This window comes from Protopterus annectens, chromosome 5.part0 (genome assembly GCF_019279795.1).
Source record: "Protopterus annectens isolate FY-2018-M chromosome 5.part0, PAN1.0, whole genome shotgun sequence".
Taxonomy (NCBI): domain Eukaryota; kingdom Metazoa; phylum Chordata; order Ceratodontiformes; family Protopteridae; genus Protopterus; species Protopterus annectens.
Genome location: NC_056735.1, coordinates 1,309,964,157 through 1,309,981,362, shown reverse-complemented (window position 1 = coordinate 1,309,981,362; position 17,206 = coordinate 1,309,964,157). Strand labels below are relative to the sequence as shown.

Sequence of the window (17,206 nt, the reverse complement as noted above, 5' to 3'; positions counted from 1 at the left end):
ATATATATATATCTCGAGAGAGAGAGAGAAACACACACTATGAAATTGGGAAATTTGTATTTATCTGTCTGGACCTTCAAGGGATTTGCATCTTATGCCCAATATGTTCCAAACGGTAAGACTGACTGAGATGATATTTATTGCATACTATCATAACTGCTTACAATTTTTTAATGAAACCCTTTTAACTAGCAAGGTTTGTACACCTGGTGGCTCATGGGAGTAGGTCACCCTGTAAACAAAGATTTTTCTTCACTACAGCTACACTCCATGGATAACACCACACTCTGCATTGCAAATGTCAGTACACTACATATTATATCAAACAAATAAGAATTAAAGCATTCAGTCAGCTTTACCAACCAACATTTTATTTATGTGCAAAAAATATTTTTTTTCCCTCTGGAATTATAAAAATGCACTTGCTTTGGTAAAATTGAGAATGTCTAATGGTTAGACTTAAATGCTACAATCAAATTGTGCAGATACATTTCCAGCATTAACTATTTACACATATATTACATAAAAATCATTACAAAGAATAAAAATATCAAACCACAATTCTTTCTTGGAGTAAATTCATAATTGATTCAAGTAGGTATCAAAAAGAACATAACATTTTCAATTCATGGTGCAGGGGTATACTGTAACAGCAATTTAGTAAGGGGTAGTACAAACCCATCAAAAGCTCTGGCACTTGGGTCAAACAAATAAAGCATAATTAAATGTGAAAGACAGAAGTGTGTGTGTGTGTGGGGGGGGGGGTAAAAATGATGTCATACCCCCCAGAAGAATACATGCTTCTTACAGGATAGTCAAACAATTCATTTTTGTTTTGACAAAAAATGACAGCTTTTATTAATGTGTAAACATATGATGAATTAAAATGAATGTCTATAGAAGCTTTTAAAATTTAAACCAAGCATAAAACAGTAATAACTGGCTAGCAAGAGCTTTTATTTTTTTAGATATTTATGATGCTTAAAAAAGCTCTATTTAACTGAAAATACGTAACAGTGAATGTAACCAAAATATGCAACTGTTAATCTTTACCTTGTCCAAAATATCTGCACATACACCGATTACCAACATGCAAGGGAGAAAAGAAATGCATGTTGTGTGTGTTCTGTAAATGGCCTACTTCCTGATTAATGATCTAATTTGCAATCTTATAAGGTCTATTTAACTAGAACAATGGATTACTTGCACATCACAATGCTGCTATGCACAAAACATGACATGACCATACTATATTCCTGATTTTTCACTATATTTGTAATTATTGGCCAAAACCATAGCAGAAGAGAGTATGTCTGAACGAGATTACACTACCCTGTTAACAAATGAGTAAATGGAGCTCCAAATTCATAGTATTATGACTTATTAGTTACCGTCAGAGAAAGAAGCACATTTTACCAAACTGTATAATTAAAAGTATCTGTGTATATCTACATGCTACGCCAGGTAAGACTGTAGCTCCTAAAGCTGAAGGGGGGGGACCATTTCATGATTTACAGCTGTGTGTATACCCATACAGAAAGCCTGCAGACCAAACGGAACACCTACTACAGCCAAACAGTGATATGACAGTGCCAATGCCATGTACCACAACTGCAATACCCAAGTGACATTACATCGGTGTATCTCACACTTAGCACTTAGTTTAACAAAAGGCAAAGCATTTGTTTTCAGCCTTAAGTCTGTACTGCAATCTCACTTCACTCCAAATGGCATACTCAGAAAAGCCCACTGGTTGATGGCGATTCTTACATCTGGGATATCAAAAGCAAAAAAAAAATGCCTACATGTTCACTCTTGTACACTCTCAAGTGTATTCTTTTTGTAGGCACTCTTGTCACATAATGGTTCCATATTATCGTCAAATGCAGCAGAGAAATGAAAGTACATGCAATTCCTATTCCTTTACTGTAAGACTTTTCATGCAAACCAGGCTGCAGTACCATCTTTAAGAACTGCTTCAGAAAGCAACAGTCACAGCATTTTTAACACTCCATGTATGCAACATAACAGTTAAAAGATATTTCTGAACAAATATGAACAAAAAACATACTCCTGAGGCAAATGCAAAATAACTGTTCTTGCTGCATCCATATTAAAAGAAAAAAATCATTATGACTATCTTCAGAAAATTGTTTACACCCTCCTGAGTTGTGGGCTGGATGGAAATAAAAGATTGTTCAATGTAATATAAGCAGCAGTAGCACCACTGAAGGCAAAGATATCGAATGACAGATTGGAAGAAATGACAGCAGGAAACCAATGGACATTAGCAACACTGGATATGGTACAGGCTAGATGATTCAGAGCACAAACCTAGTGTGAGAAACAAAAGACAAAGGCTAATGCAGGTAAACTCATGGGACTGTGCATTATAGATATTATATTACCATTAAAGTCTGACAGCAGTCAGAACTAGAAACTGGCTGTGACAGACACAACCAAGGTGCCTTAGGCTGTTGATAGTCAGCAATGTAGCAGTTACTGTGAGAGCACCGTCACATATACTTTATTCAGAGGTGCTGTCCTGTGCCATGGTCACCGCCAAGCAGCTGTACCCTGATGGAGCTCTCACTGGAAACATTGCTTATGGAGAGGGGACTATTTTACTAAGTGATAAATTGATATCTTTTGTAGTCCCTGAATCAAACCAAGACCAAGATCTTCTTGCAAAACACTTCCATGAACTATGCCAGTTGTTTGCTTTCTTGTGACTGGCAGTAGTAATCCTGGTTGTGTAGTGGTAACATTTTACATAAAATATATGCAGAACATGACTGACTGTCTACATTCTGGCAATGGGTGCTGTCCTTAATCTTAATTTCTGGAATACCTGGAATCCACATGGTCTCTTGCTCCAAGGGAAGGTAGACTAATAAGCAGCATCTTATATGTCATAATGTATGTTTTTAAGTACTGATGCTTATCAAGGCCAAAATAAATCCAAAAATTATACGACAATTATCCTTGAAAAAATACAATAAAGCTAAGAAAAATGACACAGATTACTGTTGTAATTAAGATGGTAAATTCTGTTTTCTATCAGACAAGTCAATATTTCCTCATGTATACACGATGAAAAAAATACTGAGACTTGCACGACAAACGCATTTATCTTGGTGTCACCATTTCAAAAAGTTCTGGACCCCTACAAATACTCTCATTTCAGAGATACCACACATGAAATTGTTTATTCAGCTAATAATAATGCAACAATTCTATTCTGCCATATGACTGAAGGCCGATTCCCAGAAGTTCAAAAAAATGTTTACATCAAAACTCTTATTAGTGACAGCAGCAGTAGGTACAAAGTACAACGAAACAAAGTTATAAACAGAACTGAAATAATAAAAAATCAAAAGTATAACTTATATGTATGACAAGCCTTAATTCTAATTAACTCCTTAAGAAGTGCAAGACTACTGGTTTGCTGATAAAGGAGGACATGAGTGAGACATAATGTTGCTATGTTTTTGGTTTGCTTCATCCAAGTCCACCACCTTATCATTAATCTCCACAGACATGCAGCCAATGTAAAAAGCTGTAACTGGAGTTGACTCAGTAGAAATCTTAGCTGTAAGACAAAATAAAAATATAGAATTACAACTAAAAAAATTTAAATTAGACAATTTGTATGCCACAACATGTACCAGAAGAACACCACGGCAAAAAGTTATGATACAACATTGAACACTAGTCATACCACCAAAAAGAAATGCAGACATTTATTTCAGCACATGAATATAGTTTCACACACACACACAACTTCAAATTACAGTATACACTTTCAATAGAATCTGGGCTATAGAAACTGTACTAGTCAGTACAAGAATGGAAGACCACCCTGACAGACGTAGCGAAAGGAAGGCTCCATTCTATTTGATAAGATGAACAATCTAGAAAATGGTATCAGAAATGATTGTTGAATATGAAAGTTTCTTCCCTGTTACTTATGTTTTCTGCATTAGTCTAACTTGGTCTGTGGCCTATTTTTAAGAGACCTGAGGTAGGACTTAGACAGGTGAGGAAATGTGAGCAGCACAAAAAACATTTTCCATAAAGCACCGAAGGGAAGATGAGGAGAAGGGGAAACACAGGACATCTGACTGATGCACATTACCAAATGCTTCTCTGACAAGACAATCAATCCTGTATATGTTGTGAATTCTGACAGTGACGTGGTTTAATTTTATTTACATTTTTGACTGATAATTTTACTGCAGTGGTGGTGCTGCGGTAGCATTTCGCCTCACAATAAGACGTTGTCCGATTCAATTCTCAGCTAGAGCCTCTTCTGCGTGGAGACATGCGTGAATGGGCGTACCTTCGTTGAAGGTTCTGCATCAGAGCTGGCAACTCGGCACATAAAAATCTACTGCCAATCATTAGCGGACCGGAGTTCCGCTGTGGCGACCCCTAACTGGGAAAAGCCGAAAGACACAACAACTAATAACTTATTTTCAGTGTAGTACCAGGGTGAAAAGCTTCAAACATATGCAAAACATATAATCATACATAAAATTATGGGATACTTTGTTGTGTAGACAGATTGAGAAATGCAAATCCTGCTCCGTTAATACAATTATCATCTCCTTATTACTAAATAACGGACAGGATATTATACATGTGTAATGCAAACTTAGCATAGCTAACAAAGCTCATAACTGTTTGCAACACTGTACAAGCTTTACACCAGACACTCCTTTTGTGATTACTTAAATGCATGACTGTTTAAATGTAACTTAGGACTATACTAGAAGATATTTCCACGTTTGCCCCCACAGCATGTCTCTACATCACTAGCTGCAGCTTCCAGGATACATATGAGAAAATCAGTGAAGGATCACAGCACCCACTCAGGTTTATGACGGGTTAGTGCTGTCCAGCACCCTACATCACTGTGTGCAGATCAGTACAGTATATACACAGTGAAAAGGTAGAGGTGATTCTCTTTTGCTGGGATCTCAGGCAGCTTTTGCTCCTTTTACAGCTAGCCTGATAACACTAGATATTTTGATGCAGTGTAGTAACTGCCTCATGACCAACAAAAACCCTTTATTGTTATCTCACTATGTGAGAGATGCAAGTATTTGTTTAACCTGGAGGCTACCTTCTTACCTCAGAACACATTCATTTAAGGAAAATACACAGCACAGAGCACTTCCACTAATACAACATGCACTGCGGTTGTTAGGAGAACACTGCTTAAACATCAGACATTAGTTCACACAGCAACCCATCCACTTGCACCATTCATACCCATGTCCAGTACACATGTCTTCAAGAGTCACGGGAGTGCAGATTCCAAGTCTCCATGGCTCACTGAGACTGCATTAAACCATTGTAAACCAAATATCTGGGACATGCAGAGAGTTTTTAGATCCCTCCAACCTGGCAAATAAGATTGTGACCTGAAAGTGGACCTCATGGGGGTGAATGGCCTTGGGTGCAATACCTAGATTGGTGTGCAGAAGGATATGACTGAACTTGCTATGCATGGGACTGAGGCAGAAAAAACACCAGCCTTGAATTATATTTTACTATAACCTTGAATAATGCCGAGTCAAAGACAAGACAAATAGTTTTAATAACTGTGTGGCTGGTGTCATTTGAGGTATCCAAATCAAAAAGTAGAAAAGTCACTTAGATAAAATATTCAGCAAAAACTGCAAAAAGGACCCAGTCAAGCTGAAGTCATGACTTAAATCTCCTGTATGGAGGCCAATGAAATACAGGCAAATGATCCCTTAAAGACATACTAGTGTTTCAAGTACATGACTTCAAAATGCCAATAACTTTTTTACCTTTAAAAAGTTTATGGGCACACACTGCTCAATAAAGTTAAATTCCACTACCTGTAGACATGCTGTGTTTCAGAATTTTTCTGAACTCTTCAGTACAGTATAAGTGGACTGACTACTTGACTATACTTTAGAAAAGAGAGTTTAATATCAAGGCTGATGTCCATAAACATTACTGTACTTGCAAAATAGCCAAAGTAACATCCAAATCAAAGGGCAAAAATATCAAGCAGACAAGCCATTGAGTAAAACAATGCAACAAAGACCAAGCCCGGCTAGAGTCTTCACTATGTAGTTCCTTAAACCTCCTGTAGTGGAGGCCCATTGGATATATGCAAATGACCCCCTTTAAGGGGTATAAGTGTTTCAGCAACATGGCATGAATACCCATGACTTTTTACTCCAGGTTTTATGGATACGTTCAGGTCAATAAAGCCAAACCTCATTAGATGTAGGCATGGCATGTTTTGGACTTTTTCTGACCTCATTAAGTACAGCATGTGGCCCACTGGATAAATGCAAATGATCTCTCATCTGTGCCACTCTTACCAAGGAGTTCACATTCTGGATAAAACCTTTGCTGCCCTCATAGTGCCTTTTTACACACTGTCCATCCAATGGACATTCCTGTCGAGTAAAGCCTAATCTAGAACTCTACTCAGAGCCAGGAGTCTTAAAAAAAATTAGCTACAGAGCTAACTCTATTTTCCCCTCTGAACGTGATGGCCATTTTAACACATTAGATGAAATTTATTTTAAGCCCAACACCTTTCTACTGAGAGATTTCAACTATCCATCAACAAACTGCCCATTCTGCACTGCAGTGGTGAAGTATGGCAAACACTTTCATAACATTATAAATCATAAATCTCTTTTTACTAAAAATTAACCATCCTAACAGGGGCCCAAACTCCTCAAAAATATGGCTGCTTCTTGCACATCACTGTGTGCGTCATTCTGTTTTGTTAAATCAGACCATACGTTAGTGACCTTCTCCTTTAAAACTGGTAGCACTTCCCCTACAAATACCTCTTTATTTAGAGAATTCTCAAAAGAAAACCTTCTTCAGTTACCTGATGTCCTAAATAATCTCTGCTATAATTCTCTTGTGAATGGTTTCACTGTTAAAGCTGCTGCCTATCCCTTATTACTTATAATTATATTGATAATGCAGTTTCAAAGTTGATCTTATATATACCAAATATGAGAGATTTATAAACAACCCCCTATGCTGGAACACCCATATAAATAAAGAATATAACAGAAAGAAATTGCTTAATGCTTATAAGAGGTTTCATTCTACCTACCTTAACAGCACACTTTAGAAAACTAGTAAAACATTTTCAGGGAACCATTAGGAATCTCAAAGCTGAATATGAAATTAAAACAAACACTAAAACCAAAAATGTCTACAAACTTTTTTTTAACAATATGAGGAAGTTAACAACTAACATCCAAGAATGTTCAGAAATAGTCAACAATAATGCTGCACCCCTGAATCAAAGAAAACAGCAAATATCCTTACAAACTTAATGTAAGTTTTATTCCATCTGCAGTTACAGCTATTCCACAATCCCAGCTACCCCTTTAATTACTACAGAACAAGGTCTCTCAACCCTCTCAACAGCTCAGATATGGACTCTGATAATATACCAGGTTGCCTGGCTATCCATGTGCAATATAGCCTATCTGAAACCTACTTAACATCGTTAATCAAACCTTTCCAGTGGTTACATTCATACAGGTTCATAGGAGGTTAATAGGCTAATGGCCCTAGGGCCTTAACAAGCCTAGCCATGTAATATCCTTGTTCCCTAGTTCACTATGGTTAGATGGTTGTTGGTAGCAAAGCAAATCAGTGATTAGCACCAAATGCCCCTGTCCATGAGGGACACAGGTGCCACCCCCAGAGTGAATTTGCAGTCTCCCATCCAGTTGTTAAGGTTGCTCTTAAACAGGGTCATTGAAAAGCTCTGCTTCAAGTGAAGTGGGAATCTCTGGGAGACATATCTCTCTCTCTCCAACATGTTCTATGTCACAGGCTAGGTTGAGAACCCTGGAGTGAGTGACTCTTGTCCCATTTGATTTGCGCATATGCGGCATTTCCATTAGGACAGTCAGAGATCGCTCTGTAGGCCAGAAATGGGTCGCCTCTCAGTAGCCAGTAGGATACAAAGTACAGAGGACAGGGCCTTCAGTCTTTCTGTGTAGGTCATATTTTGGAGGCCCTCACTTTTCTTGGTTAAAAACCTCTGTGGTCTCTCCAGTTGTTGTGAGTGTCTGGTGAGGTACATGCAACAGGGAGTACTGTACTCAGTTAGTGGTCTAATGAGGATTGAGTACAGAGGAGATTTAACATCCTTAGTCTCGGATGCGATGCCCTTATTTATGAGTTGCACAATGTAGAAGGCTTTCCTTACCACTGTGGAGAGATGGTGATCGAAGTATAAATTGCTGTCATCCTGTGTTCCCAAGTCTCTCACCACTGTGTTTGAGCTTAGGGGGTGCTACCTATAATGTAATTTGCAGTGGCTACTTCTTTGCCAAAGGGGATAATGATGCACTTTTCTGCATCTAGTTTTACAGCATGACTCTGGCACCAATCATTAGTCTGCATTAGCCCGTTTTGTAATATGTTAACATTGTTGGGGAACTCGATGACTGCTCCTAGTTTGCAGTCATCTGCAAACTTGGTAAGCCACAAGCCATCTACGTTTGCCTGGATGTTAGAGAAGTAGATTCCAAATAGTAGAGGGCCCAGCACAGATCCCTGTGGTACACCAATGGTAACTGGTCTACTACTGGAGGTGAAATCCCCAACTTTGACAGTAAGCGTTCTGTCGGTGAGCCAGTCTGCTACACATCTAGCAATGTATGGGTTAATCCCCAGCTGGGAGAGCTTCTCAATTATACCAGCATCGGGGATTGTGTCAAAGGGTTTGGCTCAGTCAAGATAGGCGGTATGTACTGCTTTGCCCTCATCCAGGGCTTTGGTGATATTCTCGAAGAAGTCCACCAGGTTAAGCAAGACCTGCCCTTAATGAAGCCAAACTGGGTCGGGTCAAGATTTTGGAGGTTATCTATGTCCTTGTTAATAAGATCCATGACGATGCTTTCCATGGCCTTGCAGATAAGGCTCGTTAGGCTTACGGGTCTCTAATTCCCAGGGTCAGTTGATGGACCCCTTTTGTGTAAAGGGATTACTGTTGCTGTTCTCCACTCTGCTAGGACAAAGCCAGTGCTCAAGTTATGGTTGAAGAGAGTGGCAAGCAGTTCCAGTAGGTCTTGTTCTACTTTGCTTGGTAAGCAGCCTGGGATGTTATTTGGTCCCATGGAGGCTATGCTTTTGCCCTTGGAGAGGGTGGATATGACCTGCTCTTTAGAGATAAGTAGTGGACTGGTGACAGGGATGATTTGGGGTGTGTCTGGTGGGGACAGAGGGGTGAAATTTGCACCAAATCTGCCCACCAGCAAGTTGGCAATTTCTTCAGTTTCAATGTGAGTAGTACCGTCCAAGTCAGTTCGGCACATAGCTGTGAATTCTCTCTATGATTTCGGACATAGCTAAAGAAAGCCTTATGACTGTCTATAGCTAGAGATGATAACTTAGCCTCAAAATTGACTTTAGAGGACTTTACAAGATATCTGATTTACTTGTTCAAGCTGTGGAGGGTATTCTTCCTCTGGTGAAGTTCCCTCTTGTTCTTGGATAACAGTGTCTTCTATTTGTTATATAATCTACTTATATTTGTAGCCCACCAAAGTGGCCTATTTCTGCAGGAGGACCTGGTTTTGATCCTGACAGCTACAGCTAAGTCTATAGAGTTGTTTAAATGTCTATACATGACATTTGTGTACTCCTCTGTATAGGAGTCATCGTTTGCTGTGTTAGCAGGGGGTTTGAAAATGTTATATCCTCACTTAGTAGGCTAAAGTTTGCTTTGGAGAAATGTTTCAGTTTGCTTGCTCCTGTAGGGGTGACCAGTCTGATCTTTACTTCAAGTGAGATAGATTTATGGTCTGAGCTCACCAGGGAGGGCAACACACAGTGGTAGTGCAGTGCCCCCCTCCCTCATGTTGGTGAGTATCAATTCCAGGACATTTGAAGCCCCTTGTAGGGGTGCAAACTACCTGTTCCAGAGCATATTAATTAACAAAGTCCAGGAACCTCAGGGTGATCACATTTCTGAGCATAGGTTCATAGATTAGTACTAGGCTAACTGTCCTTGTGGGCCATTTTAAGCCTAGCTAATTTACCCAAGTGAGAATCAAACCCTGCACCTTGTGTCTGTAAGGCAAATATCTTAAACATTATGCCAACCTCCCTCTTGTAATGACAATTTTTAGTTAGGCTGTTCTTTCAAGTCTAACTTCACGATATTACTGAAAAACACTGTATAATGGATGGTGACTGCAACTGAAATATGTCACTGCAAAAGAATATGACTCCCTTACCTTAGTACTCTCACTTTAACTCAGTGGAGAGTGAGACTCGCAGTAAATGTTCTCACCGCAGCATACCGTATCCCTCCCCAAAAAAAATTACAACACAAGATAGAAATCTTACTGGTAAAATGAAATAATGCTAGTATAATGGGCATCATCATGACATTTTGATGTATGACAAATTAGAAAAAAATAACCAGAAAGTGAGATGCAAATATATTGCTTTGAGAAATAAGTAGATAACATTTAATATGCACCTCTGGTCAGATGTATATACATATGTTTTAAGCAAATTGCAAAACATTTAACACTGCAGTACTTACTGAGTGCAGATGTGACATTCTGCTTTGCATTTTACCATATAAAACACATTTTAACAATAAACCTCTATTCTGTGAAAATAAATTCTGTTTTGTAATACCCAACAATAGTTCTGGATTGAGATGTGTATGATATGAGGGAGGGTCTAAACTGATATTAACATTTTGTACTGCACTTCACAGCAATTGACAAATGCATGCAGTATAATTCACAAAAAGCAATAATTTCCAGTGCAGTACTTTTCTGTAGTGCCCAGAGCTTTAACATCTGCCTTACATTTTATGAAATGGAACAAAACATTGATAAACTAGTGCTACACTGTGGTGATGTGTTCTACATCCAAACTGTACTGTTTTGGCTACAGCTGTGACATTTTATGTTGTACTTTATAGTAATAGAGAAGAGACACAAAAGGACAAAAAAAGTTTATTTATGCATTGTTTAGTGACACTGAACCTGACTGCTAATCTTTTCATTTTTTTCTAACTTCAAAGTGCCACTGTTTAACAGCTATTCAGAAAGCTTGAGACTGCGGCAGCTTGGTCCTCTAGTTTAGAGACAGGATTAGGATGACTAGCCAGAAGCTTTACAGCAATGTGACTTCAGTGAGTAAAGAATCTATGTTGCCCATCTTAGGTCTTCATACAGAATTAATGGCCCGGGGTTCTGACCAACCAAATTTCAGTACTCTGGAAGGCTGTCTGCTATATATTCTTATTTCACATCTGTGACAATGAAGACTGGAGCACATGGAGGACAGTGAATACAATAATGTAATAAATCTCTTTGGTGCTGTGTCCCAAAGAGGGCAAGAATCACAGGATAGAAGAGAGCCCATCATGCCAGACATCAGGATTCAAGTTAGTGCTTCACAAAAGCACTCAAATTTTGCATTACAAACTATGTAAGGCACAGCATAGCAGGATGGCCTGTGTTACCATTCCTCTGCACCATCCTTCTTCCATAAAACTGTTGTTTGTAATATATATTTTATTCCTTACTGTAGCATGCCAAAACCTATAAGGATGGAGCTGTGTGAAATAAATGATCCCATCTCACTGGCTTGGTGAAATAAGGTAAGATACTTCCTGAACCAACTGTTCACAAACCCACCCATTGCCAATACTTCACTGCTAACCTGACCTCCTAAACCCAATTGTACTACAGTCAACAAGAAAAGAAAACAAATGTATAGAGAAAAAAAACAACTTACGGAGTAGGCATTGAAATTAGTAGTACATATTCTGCTGCTAGACAAGAACTGTATTGTAATGATAGAGCTGAAATTGCTATTACAAGGTAGTACAGCCACATCAGACAATACTGTTATTTTTCAGACAACTGAATGCAGTATTGCCCAACCAGTCAGGAAAACACAGTAGAAACAAAAAGTGAACTTCCAAAGATTTACAGTTGAACTGTGTGAATGCCTGCAATTTAATTCCTAGTTCACCAAGGTCTGACCTTTATGAATCAGATGAGTAAAAAGATCACAGATTCAAGCAAACATGCCCAGCCTTCCTTCCACTTCAGAAACAAGCTCCCAAATGTACAAAAGCTGGACAGAAAATATGTCAGACACATTCAACAGTATCAGCCTTATAGGAGCAAATTACTTGAGAGAGAAAGACAACAGAGTGGGATGAGGCCTAGAAGACACTTGGACTGTAGCTTAGAGAAAGCATTCTCTACCAGGGAGTGGTATCAGAGTGCAGGCAAAGAAAAAAGGATAAGAGAAATCCTGAGTGAAAGACCTACTCTGGTAGAGTTTTAGTTGAATCTAGAAGAGAAACTGCTGTTAAAAGAGGGAGATAATTATTAGGTATATAAAATATTGCATAACTATAAAAATCAATCAGAGGAGGTTAGAACAGACTGGAAAAGCAATTTACAAGGGAAAAAGGGAGAACATGTGTATGGCTGCAAAGTATGCAAAAAAGCCAAAAAGCTTTAGGTGCTTTGCTTGGAAGTTTTTAAATATGTAGGCTTGTAAAGGCATCAGGGCCAATAGCCTAGTAACTTCCTTCTTATTTTTACACCCCAACCAGACTTCAAAGAATTTTTCAGGTAGGTAGCAAATGTTGGAGGTGAGATGGAGAAGAAAGAGGAACATATGATTTGGCAGTGTAATGAGTTGGTAGACTAAAAATTCCCTACAGAGTACTCCAACAGAAATATTGAGTAAGCAAATGGCTGTTACTAAGGAAATTATTGTTTTCAGCTGGGATACAGGATATGAATCGTCTAAACACAGTAGCGTCTTGCTACGTTTAATTCTGTTGGCTGCCAAAAATACAATCACTAGAATATGAAAATCAAAGTTTAAACCAACTGTATTTGAAGTACTGAACATTTTAAAAGATAGAACTGGAAGCGGGATCTTTAGAAAAGGGAAATAGCAAATTACATAGAAATAAATGGAGTTTGTGGGAACAACACATGAAGAATTATGTTCAGGAGTAGGAGTGAAATCGAAGGGAAGGCAGGTATTTAGCAATTTATATAATGATGGACTGCTAATAGTTATACTCAGGCATATTATGTACTTACTAATTCAAAGGCCAGTCATTTACTAATTTGATTTTTATTCTTTATTATTACATTTTTAACTTCTCCAAAGCTTTTGGGTTTCCAATACCATGATGGGAATGGACCCCATTACTAAGTCAAAGTATAATTAAAGTTCATGAAATTAGTATTGTTTCAGTCTTTGATGTTAGCCAGAAGTGCTGTTAAAGCAACTGCAATGTGCCCAGTAATGACTCTTCCTGCAATTCATATTGAGTTAAATGTATTGGTAACATATCCAAGTATTATTGTAAATTAGTTTCTATAAGACACATTGCTCCTACTACTGCTGGAACTGTCTGGGTATCTTTCTTCCACGCTGCCCATGTTTCTGCCTGCAAATCCTGGTATTTTATATCTTTCTCTCTCTCACTGCACATAAAACACTATAGTCAGTGGGTGCAGAAATTTCAATGATCAATGCTACTTTTGTCTTCATTTCATGGACTACTACTTCTGATTTTCTCGCATCTATTTTTTAAACTCTTGGTAATGAATGCTCCCATGTGATATATAACCATCATTTTCTATACTTTGTGGCTCATGTTTCCCGTGTTTTTCAGCTACTTCAATATTATCAAAAGTGCAAAAATTCCAGCTCCTGAGATAAATGGACCAAACTGAACAAAATAAAGTACAAATTCAAGAAAAAGTATGGTCCAGAACACGGCCAGAATAACAGCAATCAGTAGTTTATTTCACCTAAAACAGGTAAGCGCTTTCATGAGTAACAGACTTGCTTCTTCAAAGTCTTTAGAAGTGAGTCTGTTATTCGTGAAAGCGCTTACTTGTTTTATGTGAAATAAACTACTGACTGCTGTTATTTTGGCCGTGTTTTGGACCATACTTTTTCTTGGCTTTTTACTTCAATATTATGTTTGCACAATCCCCAGTGCAACAGTCTTGCCATATTATTATGCCTTTCTGTATACAGTCCTTCTGCCATTAGTATATCACAACCAGCAACAAGATGTGTGACTGTTTCCAATTTTGTTTTACAAAACCTACGTTTATCTGTTTCTCCCACATGTTCAATGGACTTTGTAAACTAATGTGTCCACTGTCTTGGGCCGCCTATATTAACCTTTCATCTTTTGGTTTAAATTCATCTCTCCTTAACCATTCCTTTGCTCGATCCTGATTAACATGAGGTTGTTCCAAGAGTTTTCTATACTTGCAACTACATTTATGCATTTTCCACATTTCTTGCCTTCTCATCTGATCCTTTACCTTATATTCTTTCTTTTGTTTTTTGGTACATGACTTTTATCGACTTCCTGGTTTGATTTCCATTCCCACTTAGGTTCATACTAGGCTATCTGCCCTAGGGCATTTATAAGCCTAGCCAGAGTGTGTTTGGCTTTCGCCACCCATTTTAAATTCATTTTGCTATGCTCTTTTTCGAGGTTAGTATACTGTGCCTCTGTCTAACAGTGACACAGAAGTGATACCCGGGGTAAAGACCTCCCATCCACTCATCAAGACTCCTGTTGAAGAGAGTCAATGAGGGACTCTGCCTAACCTGGACTGGGATTTTATTCCAGAGTGAAGGGAGCCTCTGGGTTATGAATCTGTCCCTCCAGCATGTCCTATTTATTTCAGTGCTGAGGTTCAAGTCTCTCGTGCACGTAGCTCGATGGGATTTGGATTTTCTGAGGTGCAGCATGTCCATTAATTCCGGGTTGGACATGGCTTTATACGTCAGGCACAGATTACCTCAGAGCAGGTGGTATGCCACTGAGTAGAGCTGGAGTTTCTTTAACTGGGTAGCATATGGCATCTGTTTGAGCCCTTTGATCCTCTTGGTGAGGTACTTTTGGGATCTTTCCAGTTGCTGCAGGTGTCTGGTAAGGTACATCCCAAAAGAGGTATTCTACTCAATTATGGGCCTGATGAGGGACGAGTAAAGAGGCACGATGACCTCCCCTGATCTAGATGTGAATCCCTTCATGATTAGGTGGGCTATATAAAATGTTTTTCTAACCACTTTGGTCATGTGGTTGCCAAATGAGAGATTGCTATCAACTTGGGTCCCCAGGTCCCTAATTACTTCTTCTGTACTTAATGGATTACCACCTATGTGGTAATTTGTGGGCACTTTGTTTTTGCCAAAGGGGATGACTATACACTTTTTGGCGTTTAGCTTGAGGCCATGGCTCTGGCACCAGTTGTCTGTTTCTATGAGGCCCTTTTGGAGGATGCTTGTGTCGGCTGGAGAGTCTATTATGGCGCCAAGTTTGCAGTCATCTGTGAACTTGGTCAGCCACAGTCCTTCCGTGTTGGCCTGTACCTCCGAGAAATATATACCGAACAAGAGAGGTCCCAGGACTGAGCCTTGCGGGACGCCACTTGTAACTGGTTTGGAGTCTGACATGGCTCCAGCAATTCTAAACATGTGGGTTCTGTCCTTGAGCCAGTTTGCAACCCATCTAGTGACATAGGGGTCTATATTTAAGCTGGTGAGCTTATCTATAATGCCCAAGTGGGGTATTGTATCGAAGGCTTTTGCGAGGTCCAGGTAGGCTGTGTGGACCACCGTCCCCTCGTCAATGGCCTTGGTGACTGTTTCAAAGAGATCGACCAGGTTTAAAAGGCAGGATCTGCCCTTAACAAAGCCGAACTGGGTAGGATCCAGTGTCTGTAGGTCCCCAATATCTTTATTTATGAGGTCCAGGATGATCCTTTCCATAGCTTTGCAGACCAAGCTAGTCAGGCTTATGGGGCGATAGTTTCCAGGATCCGTTGAGGCACCACCTTTGTGGAGAGGGACCACTGTTGCTGTATGCCACTCTTTGGGTACATATCCTGTAGTAAGACTGAGATTGAACAGTAGTTTTAGGTTTGGGTTTAGCTCTTCTTGGAGTTCATGTAGGACGCAGCCCGGGACACCGTCTGGTCCCATTGATGCTGTGTTTTTTGCTTTGGAGAGGGCAGCTCTTACCTGAGCATCTGAGATGTCAGGGGGGCAGCACCCTGCTGGGATAGATATTTGCCCTTTTGGTGGGGGGGGGGGATTTGCGCTGAACCTGCCAACTAGGATGTTGGCAAGGTCTGTGGGTTCGGTGTATTTTTTTATCACTCTGAACTAATTCTGAGCATATCTGGGAATTCCCACCCAGGTTCCTAACATAACTAAAGAAAGCCTTGTGATTATCCTTAGTGTCCTGTGCAATTTTTCTCTCGAAGCTGGCCTTAGACGATTTTACGAGTGCCCGTAGTTTTTTGCTAATACTGATCAGAGATGCCTTCCCTTTTTGGGATTTTAGTAGCTTCCCCCTTCTATTGTATAGTTTGTTTATGGCTGGGGTCCACCAGACAGGACGTATGCCTTTGGAGGATTGGGTCTTGGTTTTATTTGGGATTGCATGATCCATGCATTCCTGAAGGTGATCATAGAATGCGTTTATAAAGGATTCTGCGGTCCGAGCCGTATTTTCCACAGGCACGGGGGATTTGAAGGATTCCACCTCGGTTTTGAGGAGTGTGAAATTTGCTTTAGAGAAGTTTTTCACTGTGGTTTTCTGGGCAGGGGGTGAGGTCGGGATGTGAATATCCAGTGAGATTAGTTTATGGTCTGATCTTACCAGTGAGGGATACACTTCTGGTCTGGGGCATAGAGTCCCCATGTTGGTGATGATCAGGTCCAGTATGTTTTCCCCTCTTGTGGGAGTGGTAACAAGTTATTCCATAGCATTTGAGTTTATAAATTCTAGGAACCTTTGGGCTAGGGTGTTGGAGCTAGAGTAATGCTCCCAGTCTAAGTTTGGGTAGTTGAAGTCACCCAATATAATGGTGTTTGGAGAGACCTTCATATTTTCCAGTGTTCTCAGGAAGGCCGAGTGCAGTTCCTGGGTTTGGGTGGGTGGTCTGTAGCAGGCTATAAACTGGAAGGCAGTTTTACCCACTGTTAGCTGCACATGGATAGTCTCTGATCTTCATGCTGTGCCACCAACCTGGAGGTGTGGGCATCTTTGATGAATACTGATACTCTCCCTCCTTTTGTGGTTCGGTCCAAGTTTTGGGGCCGAAAAGCATGGTATGAGGTATAACCT

The 17,206-nt window shown here is 39.6% G+C and overlaps 1 protein-coding gene across 4 annotated transcripts in view; it reads right to left on the bottom strand.

The window, feature by feature from the left end:
* Positions 1 to 349: 349 nt before the first annotated feature.
* The window catches only part of GAS6 (growth arrest specific 6), a 989,702-nt gene continuing 972,845 nt past the window's right edge, over positions 350 to 17,206 (bottom strand). For all 4 annotated transcript variants that reach the window (XM_044071118.1, XM_044071116.1, XM_044071119.1 and 1 more), the window contains one exon: positions 350 to 3,592. In XM_044071118.1, coding sequence (XP_043927053.1) covers positions 3,438 to 3,592 — 155 coding nt within the window. In that variant the 3' untranslated portion in view covers positions 350 to 3,437. The remainder of the gene's footprint in view (positions 3,593 to 17,206) is intronic.